The sequence below is a fragment of the Mesoplodon densirostris genome, chromosome 8, assembly GCF_025265405.1.
Source record: "Mesoplodon densirostris isolate mMesDen1 chromosome 8, mMesDen1 primary haplotype, whole genome shotgun sequence".
NCBI lineage: Eukaryota > Metazoa > Chordata > Mammalia > Artiodactyla > Ziphiidae > Mesoplodon > Mesoplodon densirostris.
Genome location: NC_082668.1, coordinates 47,329,046 through 47,349,118, shown reverse-complemented (window position 1 = coordinate 47,349,118; position 20,073 = coordinate 47,329,046). Strand labels below are relative to the sequence as shown.

The 20,073-nt window shown below is 34.6% G+C and overlaps 1 protein-coding gene across 1 annotated transcript in view; it reads right to left on the bottom strand.

Annotated features, from left to right (window-relative positions):
• The window catches only part of COL5A2 (collagen type V alpha 2 chain), a 144,809-nt gene that overhangs the window by 69,820 nt on the left and 54,916 nt on the right, over window positions 1-20,073 (bottom strand). The window contains exons 2-3 of the mRNA XM_060106330.1: window positions 7,191-7,415; window positions 2,732-2,745 (exon numbers count right to left, since the gene is read on the bottom strand). Of these exons, the coding sequence (XP_059962313.1) occupies window positions 2,732-2,745; window positions 7,191-7,415 (239 nt within the window). The remainder of the gene's footprint in view (window positions 1-2,731; window positions 2,746-7,190; window positions 7,416-20,073) is intronic.

Sequence of the window (20,073 nt, the reverse complement as noted above, 5' to 3'; positions counted from 1 at the left end):
AATGGTTATGAAGAACCTAGGGGCAGGACAGGAATAATGATGCAGATGTAGAGAATGGACTTGAGGACACAGGGAGGGGGAAGGGTAAGCTGGAATGAAGTGAGAGAGTGGCATGGACTAATATATACACTACTAAATGTAAAATAGATAGCTAGTGGGAAGCAGCCAAATAGCACAGGGAGATCAGCTCAGTGCTTTGTGACCACTTAGAGGGGTGGGAGAGGGAGGGTGGGAGGGAGACACAAGAGGGAGGAAATATGGAGATATATGTATATGTATAGCTGACTCACTTTGTTATAAAGCAGAAACTAACACACCATTGTAAAGCAATTATACTCCAATAATGATGTTAAAAAAAAAAAAAAGAAGTATTGGAAATGGCTCTACAGAGGCAGGAGGATGCTTCAAGGTAGACTGAAGCACACCTACAAAAAGACTAGAGGAATAGGGGATCAACACATATGGGAGGCAAAGTAGAACAGGCTTATCTCTCTGCTAACTTCTAGACTAGGTCTTTCCATTTTTAACATGAAAGTAATACAAATTAAGAGCTAAAAGAGCTTTTAAGAGCTAAAAGCTAAAAGCTAACCTTTTAAGAGCTAAAAGAGCTTTCTTTGAAATACTAAGGTAATTTTAATTGTTCAGAGAGGGTATGCAAATCTGTGTCCAATAAATAAAGGAGTTTATGAGAATGATACTGAAGAAAATGTTCCTTTTAGGAACAAGTCTAGAAAAACAAGTAAGAAGGGAGGAGAAATTATTTCAGGCAAAATTAGAAAAATGAGCCTCCTATTGTTCCACAATACTTGATATGGGATTAAATATTCTCTTATCAGGTTCTGATAACAAATTTATCTAATGATTCGATGATATTTCTTATTTTGGAAATAAGCCACATATGTAAATATTTGTTGCTTTTGTTAATATGGGCTTTGAATAAATCAATTTATGTGGAATGATAATTTTACTAAATTTGATTTCCATACCCCTGGGAAACATAAAATTCAAGTACTCAGATTCAGATGAGAATTACAGTTTATTTTACTTCTCATCTGTTATTCATCACTTAATGCTCTGTGGACATGCCTCATTACTTTTATAGCATGCCGTTACCATGGAAGCAGTCACAGCATTTTTCCCAGCATCATGTCATCTGTATTATTTGCCTCCTACAGGATTTTAACAAGGGCTCAGTAATTATTTGGGGGTTAACATGAATGAATGAATGAATGAATTATAAATAAAAATCAATTTTATATAAACCAAGCACAAAATGTATTTATACAATATTACTCTGCTCTCGTATTTCTGATGACGCTTGATAATAAATAACAGCATCATGAAGATAGTAGCACATAACTAGAGCATGCTAAATTAACAGCTGTTTTGAGTGTGTCCAGCTGTCCCATTCCACCTTTGGGAAAAGGCAGTAAACTAAGTGACATAGCCTGACAGTTGTCCCTCAGCAAATTGGGTGATTACTAACCAAATCAAATTGATTACATCAGGGCAGTTCTCACCGTCAGTTCTTTATTTATTTCACAGATTGTTTATCTATGTACCTACCTATTCACCTAGCTGTCTAGTTTGTTTGAGGCCTATACTCAAACCTTTATGTTTCATATTTTTATAGCTTTCAGATGTAAATTAAATGTGACCTGGAATCTGTAGTCCTTCTCCTTTAACATATATTCAAATGTAAATAGCTTCAGTGATATTTATGTCAAATAAGACAAATTTATGGTGTTGCCCTCTGAACCAAAAAATGTAAAGGTGACAAGGACCTCCCCTTGATAGATAGCATCACTTTCATTTACCATGAAGGTATTGCATTGCATTATCTGATTATCACTTTACCAAAGTTCCACTGCATGCAGAGGCAAAGAATTTAAATTTGCTGTCTAAAATCTGCCATGAAAATTGGGATGCCTGCTCAGTTCCATTCTTGATTCCTGTGCCAAGACCATCTGGATAAGACCAGAGAAAATTCCATAGTTTTCAACTTAACCAGAAAACGGAGAGCACTTCCAAGGGAATGGAACTCTCTTCACTGACTGGGATTACCCATGTCCAGATGACAAGTGGCTAAACCAGCCAGCTGTACCAGGGTCATGGCTATACCCCATTATTGTCCTCTTGAGTGTAAGGCTTGTCTCTCGGATTAGGTTTTAGGCTCCTTGAACATGAAGAAGGGGAGAGAAAGGAAGGTAATATGTGTTTGGCAAAACGTTCAATTAATTCTTTTAAATGAATCTTTACTTCCCAATCAATGGGCGAGAGACCACGATTCCACTGAAGTAGAACTAATACCCTCCCTTCTCTTCCTTCCTTCCTTATTTCCTTCTGTTAGACATTCATTAGACATTTAATATATTAATTAGACCTTAATAATTAATTAATTAGACATTAATTAGACATTTTATATATAAGGTATATACTAAGTACTGTGATAAAGGCAAGTAATACAAAGGTTAATATGACACAGTCTCAATCCCTAAGGGATTCACAAACTTCTGGAAGAAACATCTATTAGCAAAAATTAACAAAGTGAATAAAACAGAGGCAACTATAATCTATAATAAAAGTAGTTAAACTGTGCTCATATATTTATATTTGTGTGGTACTTTACACTTTACAAAAGGCTTTCAAACACTTCAAAGCACAGTCCTATGTGGATAGCATTAGAATTTTAAAAATTTATAAAAATGAAACTATGCAAAATAAAACTTACCTTTCTTCCTCTACCTATAAAAAGAAAAGAATAAATATGTTATTTTATGCAGATATAGTTATTGAGAATCTCCTAAATATTTATTTCAATAATTATTTTTAGAGAGTCAGAATTTAACTTAAACAGCTTTCCCTGTCACCAGTAGATATAATTCAAAAGTTGTTTTGGATCAATATGTTTGTAGGAGGCAAAATAATACATCCCTTTGGAAAATTCTGACGTTATGTGATTATTCTTAACATCCTATATATTTAAAATTCATTAAATTATAAAATTGACTATTAAAATTATAACTAATTATCTTCAATCAGTATGCTCTGTTTTTGTTTTTTATACTTACTTGAGTAGGCTATTCATTTACATGGTTAAAAAAAAACAAACCCAAAATATATTAATAAAGATATACAATTATACAGTGAAAAATCTCCTTCTTGTCCCCTTTCCTCTAATTCCCACATTTCACTTCTCACAGGAGGTTATATTATTAATTTTCCTATTATTAGTCTTCCTAACCAAGAACATAATAGAACATTACATTTATTAAAGTAATCATTTGAGTTAGTAGTGTTTTAAAGTTTTCTTCAGATAGGTCTTGCAAATTTTGTATGAAGTTTATCCTTAGCCACTTTATCCTATATATTGCTATTATAAATAAGATAGTTTTATTCCTGTTATTTATTTTATGAGGTAATTGTACATAGTATATCTATTAATTTGTTAATTTTATACTGCACTATCTTACTAAATTGTTTTGTAGTATTTTTTTACTCTATTCCCTCAGGTTTTGTAAGTACACAATTGTAACAAAACACAGTTACTATAAAGATGAATCATTGGACCAATTCTGAGTTGGCCCTTAGCATTAAAGGTAATGCTTCTATTATTAAATATAATAAAGCTTCTAAGCTGAGATGTAAATATTTTATCATGTTAATGAACTGTCACTTATTACTAAGTTACTAAGTATCTATATCAAGAATATTTATTTGTCTTTGCCAAATGTCTTCAATTATGGAGAAAAGGATGTGATTTTTTTTAATAGATCTGCTAAGATAATTATTTTTAATTAATTATTTTTATTAATAGCTTTCCTAATATTGAATTATTCTTTTACTTAAGGAATAATCTCTACTCTTTCATGGCTAATTATCCTTTTAATGTGCTAATAGATTTAATATTTTATTTATGTTTTTTAATAAATTTAAAAATATTAAGTAAATTTATATGATTATAGTTTTCTTTTTTGTGCAATCTTTGCCACATTTGGCTATCAAGGATGTACTTCCTTCATAACAAGACATTAGAAGTATGCCTTCTCTTTGCATGTTCTAGAAGAGCTTAACACAGCATTAAAATAATCTGTTTTGTAATGGTTTAGCACAACTGTGAAATCATCTGCTACATTTTGTAGGTCTATCTGCTTTACAAATGTTTCTATTTCTTCTAGGGAAATCTGTGTGCTCACTTTTTCTCCTTTTACCAGGGCTAGTTTTAGCGAATTATATTTTCCTAGAAAAGTATCCATTTCATATAGGTTTTCAAATTTATCAGCATAAAGTTGTGCAAAGAAACCTTTTATTATTCTTTTATGTTCTCTGTTTTCATTTGGTCATTTTCCCATTACCATTTCTTATTTTTTGGTTAATTTATTTTGTTGATTTCCTGTAGTACTATCTTTTGAATTTACATATTTCTACTGTATTTCTGTTTTCTCACCTTTCAACTCATTTTTTCCTTATGAATTTCTTCTGCTTATTTTCAGCTTATTTTGTTATTCTTTTTCTAATTTTTTGAGATGGATGCTAAATGCACATATTTTTATTCTTTTTCAATTTTTTAAGAATATAGCTGTAGATTTTTCATTATATTTTTAAAAAATGTTTCATAATGTTTTCAAGAACATTTGTATTGTTTGGTATGTTAGTCTTTCTGATGTTTGAGAAGATTCATATATTGGCTCTACTATTTAACAGTATTCTTTTATATTACTCATATCTTTATTTAGACAGTTTCTGTTAGCTCTATTAAAATGAGCAGTGATAAAAATTACAGTGCTTCCTATTTCTTCTCTGACCCCCACACTTTCTTCCAGCACGCAATTTAAGACAAGAAAATGCCCTAGTATTTACCTCTGTAGTGTTAAATGTGCTACTATACTTCTTCTATATGATTTGTCAGCTTTGAATGATATTCTTTGACTTCTGCCTCTTAAAGATGAGGAATTAGCAAACTCAACTCTACTTTGCCCCTTTTTGTCTTCTCCTCTCATTATGTATTATTAGTTGTATTATTTCTATATTGTCAGATTCAATAACATTTACATTCCCATCCGTCACCCTAAACTGCACTTTTGTTTTAGTCTCTTTCTAGAGTTAAATATATCAATGCTTATGTCAGTTCTTTGACAATTTCACCAGTTAACTCTTGGTTGCCTTGGGTTTGTCTCATAGTAGTTTCCCTAAGAAATTTATGGAAAGATTCCCAGAGTTCCTGTGTGTTTTACTGTTTTTTCCATAACTTGAAGGAGAGAATGAATTTATCTTTAAACTTTGGTTCCACATATTTTTTTCCTTGAGAAACATGTAGATATTGTTCCACTCTCTTCTGGTATTGAATATTATTACTATAGAGAAATCTGTGACTAATCTGAATAGTCTTTCATTTTAGAATTTATCCATTCTTTTTCACTGATTTTCCAAAAAACTCTTTTTCTTTAAAGTTTAATAACTTTACTAAGATATGTCTCTATGCTGACTCTTCTGGGTCAATTTTTTTAGCCACTTGGTTTCCTTTTTCAATATCAAAATGAAAGTTTAATTTTACTCCAGAAAAGTTTCCTTGGATTATATCATTATTTGTTCTGCTCTATTGCATTTATTTTTTCTTTGGGATTCTTCTTTAGGACTATCCTTTACATATCTTCTATATTATTTTCTTTCAAATCCTTTTCACTAGTTTTATTTTTACTTTTCTCATTTCTATTTTCTACATCCTTTATTGTATTTTCTGCAGTATCAATTCTCCTTGTGCACCTTCCTATTTCATCTTCATTTCCCTATGATGATTTGGTTATCCTTCTACTTATTACTCATTATTCCTTCTTTTTGTATTTCTAATTTATGATGTTCTTTCTTTCAATTACTTCATTAAGTTTTGTTTAGTTTATGGTTAAATGCTTGGTCAGAATTTTTATCTGTTCTGTGATAGTATATTTACTGGTGTGTTCTTTATCTCATAAATTTCGTTAAACTGTCCTACCTTTTTCCTTATAGTATCTTTGTATCAATGCTGTTGTCATCTCTTTTTTTTTTTTCATTATTCATCTTGGAATAAATTGGGCTTCCCTAAACCACCTATTTGTAGGAAGTTGTGTATTTTGCTCTGTTTTTTTGATATTTGCCACCATTGTCCCAACATACTACTTGCTTATTCCCACAGGTTTAATTTTGCTTTACTCCTGGGGATTCTGTGCAGATTGTATCTACTTCAGGTAGTCCTTCGGTGTCTTGTTTTTAATTCTTCCTATTATACCTTCCATATTACCTGGCTAAAAATTAAGTTTGGGTATTTATTCCAGGCAAATTGTCACTGTTGAAAAATACTTAAGAGGATAATTGGTAAGTTACTGTGTAATGTTTCCATGAAAATACTTTTGAATACTTCATCATATTTGTTGTTATTTGCAGTGAAATTTGGGGGAAAAGATAAAGCCTTGATACTGTCTTGACAAGGATGCATGCAAGTCCCCATTCATGACTGCTAAAACAAATAACCTAAAAGTTTAATATTAATCTTACCTGGTTCACTAAAACACATAAATATGAACTTGTTTCTCTATATGGAAGTTTTTCTAACATGTTACTCAAATACACAGGCTATGTTAAACACAGACACTTTTCTCCAAAAAAGAAGTTTTAGAAACCAATAATTCATATCATTGTTTTCTCAAGGAAATCCATTTCATTCTCTTGTCTTTCTTAGCCAACATTAAAAGCATTATGCATTTCTGAGCCAATGTAATAGAGGGTGCTGTGGTAATAAATTACATTAGAAATTATTATTCCATTACCAAGGTCAAAGCTGGCACCAGGGAAGAGAAATGTGTTTCTAGATCTCCTCTTAGATATTAATGGACTTCATAGAAAAGCAACAAATATCTTGGAGGCACCCAGCATGGATAGGGTAACAAATGACCATCTTAAGTACTACAAGGAATTCTCAAATTAGACATAACCACTTAAAATGCAGCCAAAAAAATTCCCTGGTTTTTAAGAAGACAAGAAATAACTTTATTTTCATTACTGTTAGATAAAGTGGGTGAGAGAAATTATTAACCCCAAAGACCACTGAATAGTGGCTTAATTATTTTCTTGGGTTGCTGAATTCTGAAAGTAAAAAACACTGTTACTATAAAGATGAATCACTGGACCAGTTCTGAGTTGGCCCTAAGTATTCTTACCAAAATTGGTATTGCTACTTCCAGTTGTATGTGGACAGACAGGACAGCACTCCCCAGGGGGAGTTACGGGGTCGGCACATTCAAGCACATCCTGGCACTGTATCTTGTCACAAAGAATGGCGCCATTGTCACAGACACAGATCTGGCAAGGGGCAGGTTTCCAAATGTCCCTGTTTAAGTACATCTGACCATTCTGAGTGCAGGCTATTTCTTCACCATATCCTTCTAAAATAAGAAGAAAAAAAGGAGGTTAGTAATCTTCTGAAATTTTGGAATCTGGGAAATATTTAAGAAGGTGAGTCATCTTGTGGGTTCTAAAAAACTCTGGGCTAAGCAGTAACCTCCTAAGGAGGCAAAACACAGATGAACTTACTTCATTAGTATTTAAAGACAAAGCATGTAATTCACAATTAAATTATTATGATACTTATATTCTAGCATGATAGGGGGGGAAAGTGATCCAAAGTTAAGTATACTAAGTCAGAGAGGCTTCCCAAGATCATTTTTGAAGATACAAATAATCAAACGTGGTAAGATCATGTCAGAAGGATAAAAATAAACCATTTGAAAAGCAGGAAAAAAATTGTTCCAAAGAGAATACATAATTTCAGCGTCTGGTGAACCCTATGTGACTTTAAACTGACCAGAAATTTTCCATTAGTAAATCCCACAACAACAGAAGACAATATATATTCTCATACCATGAAGAAAAACTTAAATTCATTTTAAACATTAAGGTAAAAAAGAATAATGGTGACCCATTTCATGGAATAGATTTCCACTAAACATCCGAAACTAAAGGTGTTTCCTAAACTGCAGTGGAATTGCAAAGCTTATACAGGTAATGCATTCATTATCTTTGCATCAAAATTAATTAAGGAAAGTCACGACCAAAACAGTATGGTAAGCTATAACCTAATATCTGCCAAATACTTTTCTTACATTTAGATAAAAATTTAATGCAGGTTTGGAAAATATATACACACAGTTACACACATAGTAGTTCTCTTATACATTTACTATAAAATAAACACATTACATCTTTAACTTTGTGATTCTTAAGAAACAAAACTATAGTATTTTAAAACATAATGTGGATCACATAATCCTTGCTTAATTCCTTCAGGAGCTTTCCAACTACTTAAATTCAAAGCTCCTTTTTCAAGCCCAAAGGCCCTCCCTCCCAGTCCTTGTACAACTTGACCCCTTTGCCTAGTACTACCTTTCCATCCCTCAACTCAGACTCTGATAGCTCACTATCATGGTTTGCTTAATTGTCACCTGCCCCCCCACAATGCTTCTCTGACTGCCCTATAAAAGTAGACTTCCTTCACCGAATTGAAATTCTTCACAGAACTCTTTAAAGAACCCACTCATCCATCCATCCAGTGATTCATTCATTTTGTATTACATGTAAGGTAATTAAATATTTACTAAAATGGAATGGCTAGGCAAAAATCACTGCCTTCATAAGATTTATCACAATTAGTATTCATTTTTTTTCCTTGTTTATGTTCTTATTTCCACCACTAGACAGTAAGTTTTATGAAGGTAAGAACTAGTGTGTCTTTTCATCATGGTATTTCTAAACCTTGACGTCATACCTTGCATAGAGACAACATTCAACAAATACTTGTTCAATGGATGGATATGAATGAATGAATGAATCTAAATTATGGTTCACTAATTTAACTGCACCAGCACTAACTTTGCACTTTACAAAAATAAAACTAAAAATTTTTAAATGCATTTACAATTAGTTTTTGAAATATATTTAGTTATATTTATATATTTATCACAATAAATATAGTCAAATGCTAATATAGAACTACAGATGAAAATGATTTCAGTTTAAAGACATTAGTCCAAATATCCATCTTCCTAACTTCAGAAAGTTTTTCTTGGATAACATTCTTCTCATTGTTCTATGGAATACCTTGCCTCACATGTTTAGTCTTTCATCACATATTTGGTAAATGGAAAATTGTTTTCAGAGCATGACACCACATCCTGGCTTCTGTGTTATTCATAAGAAGAGCACGAAGTTTCTGATCTGTTTCATTTTCATCAAAAGATGTTTATCACATAACATATAGCTACTCAATAAAACAACATTGGCTCTGTCTAACCAGTGTTACTATAGGTATTTTAAACTAAGGAGAAAATAAGTATCCTGCTTTAATATGCTTTCCTGCAGAACTATTTTGAAAAAAAATAAGAAATTTGTACATCAAATAAGCAGTGTTACTTTTAGAAGAAAAATCACTTTGAAACAATGTAGTTCCATGGTGAATGTTTTCACAAAACACAACCTATATAGAAATGGACTTACACCCATAGTCCATCGAACTACTCCATTAAGTAAAAAAAGAATAACTTTGTTCATTAAATTTTTTGATTGAGAAAGAAATATCCAATCACAAGCACTAAATACCATTGACTGAAAATGAGATACACCACAAGTTCAGTTAGCTTGCTTCTCCCTTCCCACACCCTGGGAGGCAAAAGTGTTCACATGTATGTACTGAGGGTTAAGTGGGTATGTGCCTAGGACTGCATGTGCAAAATATTGGAAGTATATTTATTCTGTTCTCAAAAATATATACTATCATTGTGAAGTAGATCTCAATTTCACCGATGAAACAATTATATATGGGGAAGTAGTGAATGTGAAAAACAAAAAACGAGATAACATACAATGATGTTGTTGATTAAGCATCATTAAAATATGTGAGAGACTCTTCAGGGGTGAGTTATCCTGTTCTCTGTGGCTCCTTCAAGGGTGGAATAAAAAGACACATTCTCTCAGTCTGTGTTAACTCACAGAAGGTCAGTTTCTTCCTGAAAGTTTAAGACAGCATGACCTCAATCCAAGGGGCACTATATTACTTGCTTTAAATGACAATGTTAAAAGTTAGTTTTATACTCTGAGTCAGCACTGGTCCTTTTCCCCCTAAGAATTTATAATTAAATTTAATATGATGTGGAAAGTTAGTTGGAGTGTTTTTAAATGGCAAGGAGATGAAAAACCACATTCGCTGCTAAAACCTGCCCTCTCTTCCCCGGCACAGAATCCATGCACATCACAGAGGGCACAAAAACTCAGTGAATTGTGATTCTTTGTGTCTGAATGAAAGACATGTACAAAGAAACACTGGGTAGAAAATACAGGGTGTCTTGCAGTTCTCAAGTTTGTACGTGGTAGTTGTGTACCTTATGATTAGGTTGTCCCTTCTGTTTTCTACATAGATGTTTATTTAAATGAAAAAGAAAAGTAAAATAGGAAGCAAAATTGCAGCCAATTTACAGTAAAGTAGTCATGACATAATTATTTTCTGAATGACAATATTATTAAAAAATAACTAAGTAAGAATTCTCATATGACATTCTGAGAGGGTCAATACCGCCCTCCTGATTCCTCTATAGAAATCATAAAATAATGCAAGCTGACATTAACCTTAATTGAAGGTCCAGAAGTTTAAAAATTAGTTCTTATAAAATCTGAAAAAGAATTCCAAAATCAAAATACTTTGACACTTGTATTTTTTCTATGTATGTTTCTTTAATTTTCCTAAAACTGAGGAAGACTGATAGATATCTGATTGTATTGCCATTATTTTGTAATCTTCCATGGTGTTGTAACTTCCAAAAATTTTATCTTCCAAGCTACATGATTCTTTCACCCTTATCAAATGTTCCAACAAATTAAACCAATCCATTGCAAAGTCATTACCACAAACATCTTGGCACTGATCTCTTAGAGAGAAGAGATGTATTTTATCTGACCATGTTTTGTTTGAGAGTAACTCAGTTGTCCTGTGTTTCTCGTATATCCTCAGAGATTTGTCTTTTCACAAAGATTAGGTGCTTTTAAATTTATTTGTAAGAATTCAGTTCTTAATCACTAGATGGCAGAACAAATCCACCATCTTATTATAATAGACCATTAGAAACTCAGACATCAGAACTGCTGCTGCTTGACAACTATGGCCCACACCCTAGGGCTACATTCCTTTATATAATTATACTTGTGCAAAAAAGTCTGTATAGAAATGGCCTTATTGAAACCTTTGACTGTCCAGGAGAGATGTGATTCTATTTTTAATATTAAATTATTGGGGTCCACCTAAAAATTTTGAAAAATATATGAAATAAATGCACCTAAGCCCATGCTGGACATTCTGTAGACATTAACTAAAGATCTTCCTTGTAGAAATAGTGTGCTCGCATATCACAGAAATTTTAAATCTCTTATTCAAACAAGTGTTTGTTCAGACCATTTTCTCTCACTGGACTGTGAGCTCCTTGGGAGCCAGACATGTGTTCATCTCAGTAACCTTCACATCCAATGTCATATAATTAGTCTTTGATAAACATATTTGCTGTGTGGATGAATGAGTGAGTGAATGAGGAAGGAAGGACTAGTTCATTGACGTGCTTATTAAGAAGATAGCACATGAGGCTTCCCTGGTGGCGCAGTGGTTGAGAGTCCGCCTGCCGATGCAGGGGACACGGATTCATGCCCCGGTCAGGGAAGATCCCACATGCCGCGGAGAGGCTGGGCCCATGAGCCATGGCCGCTGAGCCTGCGCGTCCGGAGCCTGTGCTCCGCAACAGGAGAGGCCACAACAGTGAGAGGCCCGCGTACCGCAAAAAAAGAAAAAGAAAAAGATAGCACATGAAGCTCTCTTTCCTCCTTCCCTAAACTTCCCAAGGAGGATGTGCACTGAGGACCCCTATTTTGAATGATAGGGAAATGGGTCACTTGACTGTTCTTGTTAAGTATGCCCCTGACATCTAGACTTCTGTGTGGCCAGAAAGGAAGAAAACTGTGTCCGTCACAGCCGCTCATTTTGAAAAAATTTTCAAAAAGCTATAGCAGCCCTTCAGCCTTCCTGGCCCAGTTGGTCTAGGTCCCTTTGCTGGTTACGAAGGTCTGGGTTAACATAATTTAAAGTTTCTCTAATTGTAAAAGTTTTTGAAGGGTTAGAATCATGGCACAGTCAGCTGGTGTCCTCATGAAGTGGGCAGAGAACGCTTTATGGGACAAGAGAAGCAGCAGCAGAGCAGCTCCACTGGTCCCTCTGGACCAGAGCACAGATGCTGCCTTTACCAATGCACAGCACAGCCCCAGCTGCTGGACTCAGTTCCAGAGAATGTTCCAAGGCAATCCCTCCCTTCCTTCTGTGCTCAGGCACTGTTTATCAACACAACGGAGAGACGAAGAAGAGTATTCAGCTCTTCCTTTAGACCCTTCTACTCAATGCCAACAATTCCACATTGATCATTTTTTTTCCTTACCTGATCCCCAACATTTAAAAAATGAGATACATATGAAGCCACCAGGGATAGCTGAGGGGGATCTGTTACATACTTTGACAATATTTTTCCACCACAGCCTCAAGGTCTGTGAGAGAGAGGGTGGGTGAGTACGGAGCAGGCCTGTGAAGTTTTGCATCTTTTGTTTCTTCAATCCACTTATAGACTTTCACTTTCCAATGAGTCCTCTGAATTTAAACCCCTTTTTAGGATGGTTACTCAAACTTACTTTTTTTGTGCCCTTCTCTATTTTTTTGTACCAATTGAACAAAAGTAGCCATTTGATGATTATTTGAGCTGAGTTAAATTTCTGTTCCACTAGGACAATCATATTTAATATTCTAAGGCAATATAATAACAATTAATTTTGAAAACTTATCTTGAAATCTGAGAAAGTAAAAAGAAGGCAATGTATACATAGTATTTCAGTGAAACATACAAATAATGAGATTAGACAAACTGTACAAAGGTAGTTAGTTTCTTCAATACAGTCATGAAATGTTTCTCAATCTCATATGCAAAGGCTTTCCAGTTAACTAGTAAAACTGCTGTTTTTCCTTTACTTAAAATGGAAAAAAATAAAAAGGAAAATCTTTTATATTAGGTATTACTTAAGTTTCTTTCCATGTATCATTGGGAAATCCAAATGATTGTGGCCAAAATGTGAAACTAAAATTACACACAGTGCACATGCAATGCTCATCTACAGTTTTGTCTGGAAAACCAACTTTCAGTCTGTTAATGCATTTGACATAGATTTTTTTTTTTCTCCAACTGAAGGCTCAAACTATTGACTAGCTGTAAAAACACCACACAGAGAATTGAGCCTGCCTTATATTGAAAACACTAGAAATTTTAGTAGTAATATCTAAAGCAAACCCTAGTTCTATTCTCAAATATTAATCCTAAATGAATAATTAAGTACAATTTGTGCTATGCCAAATGTATGAAATGCCTGCCTAAATGCATGAAAAATTTCGAACTGCTCTGAATGAAGTCTGTCTGCTTAATCTCTCTCCAGCAATGACATTGCTTGAAATAAAGAAGAGAACCAAAAATCTGCCTAACTACTTCTCTCTTCAGATGGGTAGTATCATGACTTTTATGTAGTCTGGAGATAAATTAAGTAACAAAGTCTGAGCAACATATAGTACCCACATTTCAGATTTCCTTCATCTCCTTCAAGTCTTAGCTCTGACCACCTTACAAAAAATTGAAAATTACCACACACACACCCATGTCACCCTCCATCTACAAATTCCTGCTTTTTTTTCTTTTAATGTGGTATTTAGCACTTTTGAACCTAACTATATTATTGTATTTTTGTCTATTTTGTGTCTCCTCATGATAGATTTATAACTTTATAAGGACAGATACAATTTATTCTGGCTTGTCCATTGATATATCCTGATATTCTAGAATAATAGTCAGGATCATAGTAGATGCTCATTAAATATTTGTTGAATTAATTTGTTAATTGAATTGAATATTAGTTGTTTTGTTAGCAGCTTTAGATGGTGGAGTTGTTTTGTAATTATAGTTATTATGTAACTAAAAAGAGTTATTGTTATATTATAAGAGAATATTTACAGAACTAAACTAGGGATATTTCATTATCCTATGTTTGGACAAGAAAAGTACAAAAAATGGAATCCAAGATTTTGGCCTGTAAAGCCATTTACAGGTCAAAATCCAAGATTTTGACCTGTAAAGCCAAAAGCCATGATTTTGACCTGTATTTAAAGTAAATAACTGTAAATACAGTTATTTAGAATAACTAAAGTTATTAAGGGTGATAACTTCTCAGTGTTTCTGAGAAGTTATTACCCTTAATAAGTAAATGAATGGAGACCAAATTAAAACACCCTTATGTAGAGGAAAAGAAAATATCTATAAAGGAAAGGAACACACATTATTTTCTTAAAACATTTCTTTCTTAAAACATGATTTAAGAAAGAAGATTTAGAGTTCAAAAGACTTTTCATTATTTGTTCAATCCCAAACAGCTATGGAACACTCTTTTTGTGCTAACACATTGGGTTATCTGGTGTTGAGATCAGAGCAGAAGAATGTAGAACATTTGCTAAGCTGTAGAGGGTAAGATTTAGGTTGAACAAAAAGACATTAACTAGGTTGTTTACTTTAGTAAAGGTTATGTGCCTCAGTTTCTCTACTCATTAATAGGAAAAGATGAAATATGAGCCTTCACTTTTGGGTGGGATGAAATATACTAGGATATGACAAATAAAGTTGCCTTAAATTGCTGCTGAAAGTTAATCCAAATAAATTAGTCAATCTGGAAAAAGGAATGGAGGCATTATTTAATCCATTTAACCAGTATTTATTTATCCAGAAAGTTTTAGTGAATACTTGTCTAGTACAAGAACACAGTTTAGGTGGTGGAATGAGACATTTGGAGTCCAGCTTCCTTGCCAAAAACAATCAAAATATACAGAAGTTGCAAAAGGTAATGCAACTTTCTTACAGGAGAAAAAATAAGTTTGTATAAATGTATATTTCAAGAATTCATTTTGGAAAATTTGCATACACGTTGAAATTTTTATAAACTTAATTCTATATTCTCATTAACCTACATGAGTCCCAGCCCCTTTTGAATTATTGGTTCTTATCCTGGAAATCTTCCTCTGTGTTTTGAGAGGTCTTTGCCTAATGCTATTTATTTTAATTAACTAAAACTAAATTCTCAGGAACATCAACCTGAGGGCTTTCTAGAATCCCAAACAAAAACAATCTTCAATCATTTGGGGAAAAAAAAAAGTTATGTTTATAAAAGCAGGCTGCAAATAAGCTAGGAGTGAAGGGAATGCAGAATTCCAAAAGGCATTAATTGAAGAGTAGACTGGTCACATACTGACTGTCCTTCAATGTCCTCTTTGGTAAGAAAATGGACTTTGAACCATAGGACAGAGCAGCCCCCACGGTGCAGCTGCTCCGCTGTGCGTTTTTCAGGCTTCCTTGGATGTTTTAGTCTTCCAATAGCTTTGGCTATTGATTAAGAATAGTTTCAAATTATAAGGTAAATGCTCTTACTCTTGAAACAAACATCAAAGTAACATAATGTATGCATTTTGATAATATAGTTTATTTATTTAACAAATATTTATTATCCATCTGTTACTTTGCCAAGCACTGCGAATACAGAGGTCAAGTCACGAATTCCTCCCCATCCTCAAGAAGCTCACAGAACAGTTAGGGAACCATTCTGGCAACAGACTAGAAGGACACAGTTCTTTAAGTATAAAACTAGAGGCAAACCCAAGTTGTTGTGGGAATATTTAAGAGAGGCACTTCACCGAGGCTAGAGGTCAGAGAAGTCAAAAGGGTTCTGTAATGTCTTTCTTTCCTTTCTTTAACAATTTTTTAGTTTTTTTTTTAAGTGCTAAAACTAATATCCAAAATGATTTCTTCCAAAAATTCACTTCCAGGCTGTATAATATTACCACTCCTGGCTCATTGCTGGTAACAAGCAACGAACACCTTCTTTCTACCAACTGGCTGGGATGGATCTGAAGGAGCACAGGCACTTCCTCTCACTCATTACTTCCTGTTTTCATCTCTTTGGCATCTATTCTCTTCTCTGAGGGTAAAACAACAGCACTCTTGTTTCTAAACCTCCTGATGCTTACATAGGTGGGTGTCTTAGAGGGGAGCAGGAATGTGGCTCTTCGGTGCGTGGAGCTGCCTGACAGTGCAGAACCCGGGACAGCGGCACACAGCAACACGGGAGGAATCAGTTGCCACCGATGACTAAGTCTGGCAACACTGTGATGAACTATAAATGCATTTTTCCAGGTCCAATTCTACAGCCATTTGGAAATTCAGCAAAGCCAAATTAAAATACCATTCCTGGGCTTCCCTGGTGGTGCAGTGGTTGAGAGTCCGCCTGCCGATGCAGGGGACACGGGTTCGTGCCCTGGTCGGGGAAGATCCCACGTGCCACGCAGCGGCTGGGCCCGTGAGCCATGGCCACTGAGCCTGCATGTCCGGAGCCTGTGCTCCGCAACGGGAGAGGCCACAACAGTGAGAGGCCTGCGTACCGCAAAAAAAATAATAAAATACCATTCCTCCAATTTAGATACAGAATTCTGGATTATGCTGCCTTGAAATTTTAGGAAGTCAAAAATTGTTGTATTGTGTAACATTTAGCTTGAAAGACAATGAGTTTCAACCATGGGTGCCAGTTTATAAGTTAGAAAACAGTGAGAAATAAGGTATCAAATACCTGTGCTAGACGTTCATTTATTTTATACTCAGCACATCTATTCATATCCACTTTCATAGATTACATAAGCATTTATCAAGAGTCTGTGACCATATCCCATGCCAGAGAGATACAAAAGTAAAAGACATATAAGCTACTCCAGAAGAGCTTTTAGTTGAAAAAATAAGAAGGAAGTTTATAAAGTCATGCTTTTAACAAATATTTACTAAGGACTATCTAAATATAGATTATTTTCTATCCAGCTATTTCTCCAATGACCACAATTAGTCAAGGAAGCACATTGTTTATGTAAGACACTAGGTTCAAGGAATTATGGATAAGAAATCTAAATAGCTGAGATCACGCTGAGGTGAAGTTATCTGAGGGGTGAACAGAAGTGGGGTCTAAAGTAGGTCTTGAAAAATGCAAGGTATTTGAGATGGTGGAGGTAAGGAAGACTCTGCCTGGGATGGGAGCAGGAACCACCTAAAAGAGGCATGGAGAGGAGGGCAAACATGTCATAACAGGAGGGGACGGTTCCATAAACGGAAAATTCTTGCTATGAATTCTTGCTATGAGTGACACTTCTTCCTCTAGGAAGGTCTTCATGACTTAACCCTTTCCCACATGTAATTTGGTCACTCTCTTCTTTGTGCTCTGATCTCATCTTGTCCACACACCTGGCAAAATACCTGCAATGGTCTATCTATTGTTTTTTTACATGTAAACTCTATCAGGCTGTACATTTCTTTCTTTCTTTCTTTCTTTTTTTTTGCAGTACGTGGGCCTCTCACTGTTGTGGCCTCTCCCATTGCAGAGCACAGGCTCCAGACGCGCAGGCTCAGCGGCCATGGCTCACGGGCCTAGCCGCTCCGCGGCATGTGGGATCTTCCCGGACAGGGGCATGAACCCGTGTCCCCTGCATTGACAGGCGGTCTCTCAACCACTGCGCCACCAGGGAAGCCCTGGGAATATTAATCTAACAACAGAATTTAAGGTAAATTGGAAGCAAATGAGACTAAAGGCCACTAGTTTAAAATGTTATACCGTAGTTAGGAGAAATAGTTGTTCTGGGAATGAAGAGGGGTAAATCCATAAGACACCAGATAGAAAATATGTAGAGTTTGATTAACTATGGATGGGATAAGGCATTGGAAAAATTAAAAAATAACTTTCGAGTTTCAGGATAGAATGGAGGAAGTAACATTAATTGGATACAGTTGTGGGTGGAATTGTGTTCCCCCCCCCCAAAAGATATGTTGACCTCTTTTGGAAATAAGTCCTTAGAAGATGTAATTACTTAAGATGAGGTTGGACTAGAATAGGGTTGGTCCTTAATCCAATATGACTGGTATCCTTATAAGGAGAGGAGAAGAGAACACACAGAGAAACACAGACACATGTGATAGAGGCAGAAATTAAAGTGCTGCAGCTGCAAACCAGGGAAAATCAAGGACTGCAGGCAACCACCAGAACCTAGGAAGAGGCAAGGAAAGATTATCCCTCTACAGGTTTCTGAGAGATCATGGCCCTGCCAACACCTTGATTTTGGACTTGTAGCCTCCAGAACTGTGACACAATACATTTCTGTTGTTTTAAGCCACCCAGCGTGTTATACAGCAGCCCTAGAAAACTAACACAGATATTTGCAGGATAGGAGGATGGTCTGGACATTGAATGAAATGCAAGTTTTGGAAAGATAAATAAATTTGATTGGAAAAAATTGTAAACCCTATTTAAGGCATATTGGGATGAATACTTAAAGAACAACCCAGTATAAATATTAACAGCTACTATTTATTGCGTTGTAAGAGCTATGCTAAATTCCTATGTACATTTTATATTTAATCCTTAAACCACCCTGGTAGAGGCTTGGAGTCAATCAGGATCACAAAGTTAGTGGGTAGCAGAGCCAATATCTGAACAAACACACTCCTAATAACTATGTTCTAAGTTAGACAATTGGACTGCTACTTCAGAGAGTATTTAAAAGAAAGACAAGTTTGAATACGTAAGATTTACAATTCACACTCTAACTGTAGATTTTGAACGTGTGAGAGTAATAACCTGACAATCCACATGAAGGATGAAGAGCAAGAGGAGTCTGGATTAACTTTAAAGAAAAATTTAAAAGAATAAAGCATTCTCAGAGATACGAAAAGGGAGAGATAGTGTTTTGTTTTGTTTCTTTTTAATAAATTTGTTTTCAAAGGGAAGCAAGTGAAACATACTAAGAATATGAACTCTATTCTTTCTTTTTATTCAGCTCCCAACTCTAAATGGTCAATATTTCATTTCCTGATGCTATGCCTGTGTAGCCACCAAATGTTACCAGCCTAATATCCTGTGAAATTTCCCCTAGCTTTCCTGAGGCTTCACAGGATATTGATGGGGAAAACTAGCTCCATGACACAAATAAGCTTTCAGGCATTTTGATGAGTATGGATAGTAAATGACTGCATACCAACTGTCATTCAGTTCTTTTTTAGATTGGTTTATGGGGCACAGGAAATGAAACTTTCCCCCAGAAAACTAAGCTTACATTGTATAAATGTGATTCTCCTCATAGCAAACAATATACTTTATTCTATCTACTTTATTTAAACTAAAGAGGTGATGCTGAAAAAGCCATTGGGGAAAAGTCAATGAAATTCAACATTAAAAAATATAATTTAAAAGGAAACCATCAAACACCTGCTTCTTAAATTACATCATATTCAGTTCTTCATTTCATTTTTCTGAAGTCTGAACTAGTCTTTACAAAAGTTAACTGTTTTCCTTTTTTTAACATTTAATCTTCCATTAAGAGCTCTGAAAATAGAAACTTCCTCCAAGAACCAATCTACAACTTCAATTTTTTCCTGTTTAATAATTATCAGTTCATCACAATCTATGTGACTGGCAATAATGATTAGAAATAAAAGTAAATAATGGAATAGATGTGATTGTACATTTTGTTTTATGTTAATAAAAGAGGGAATGTGATCTAATAAAAATGTAAACCTGACCCGTTTGCATCCTAATTTAATGGAAACTAATTGGATGAATTGATATTCTTATGATGTTAATGGAACAGCAGTGATTAAGATTTATTTAATGGAACTTTTTGGTTAAGTATCAAATACAAAGGCTGATGGGATTTATCATGAGCTCAGCCAGACTTTTCATGACTGGATCATATTATCAAATAAGATAATGAGATGACAAGCTGGGCTAGATACAAAAACAAACAAATAAACAAACAAAAAACCCTTACAGTATGTCTCCACCAATAGAAATCTCTCCGGACTAGCAGAGGTTCAACTATAGGGGAATAAGGTCATTCTCAGCATCGTAATTGCC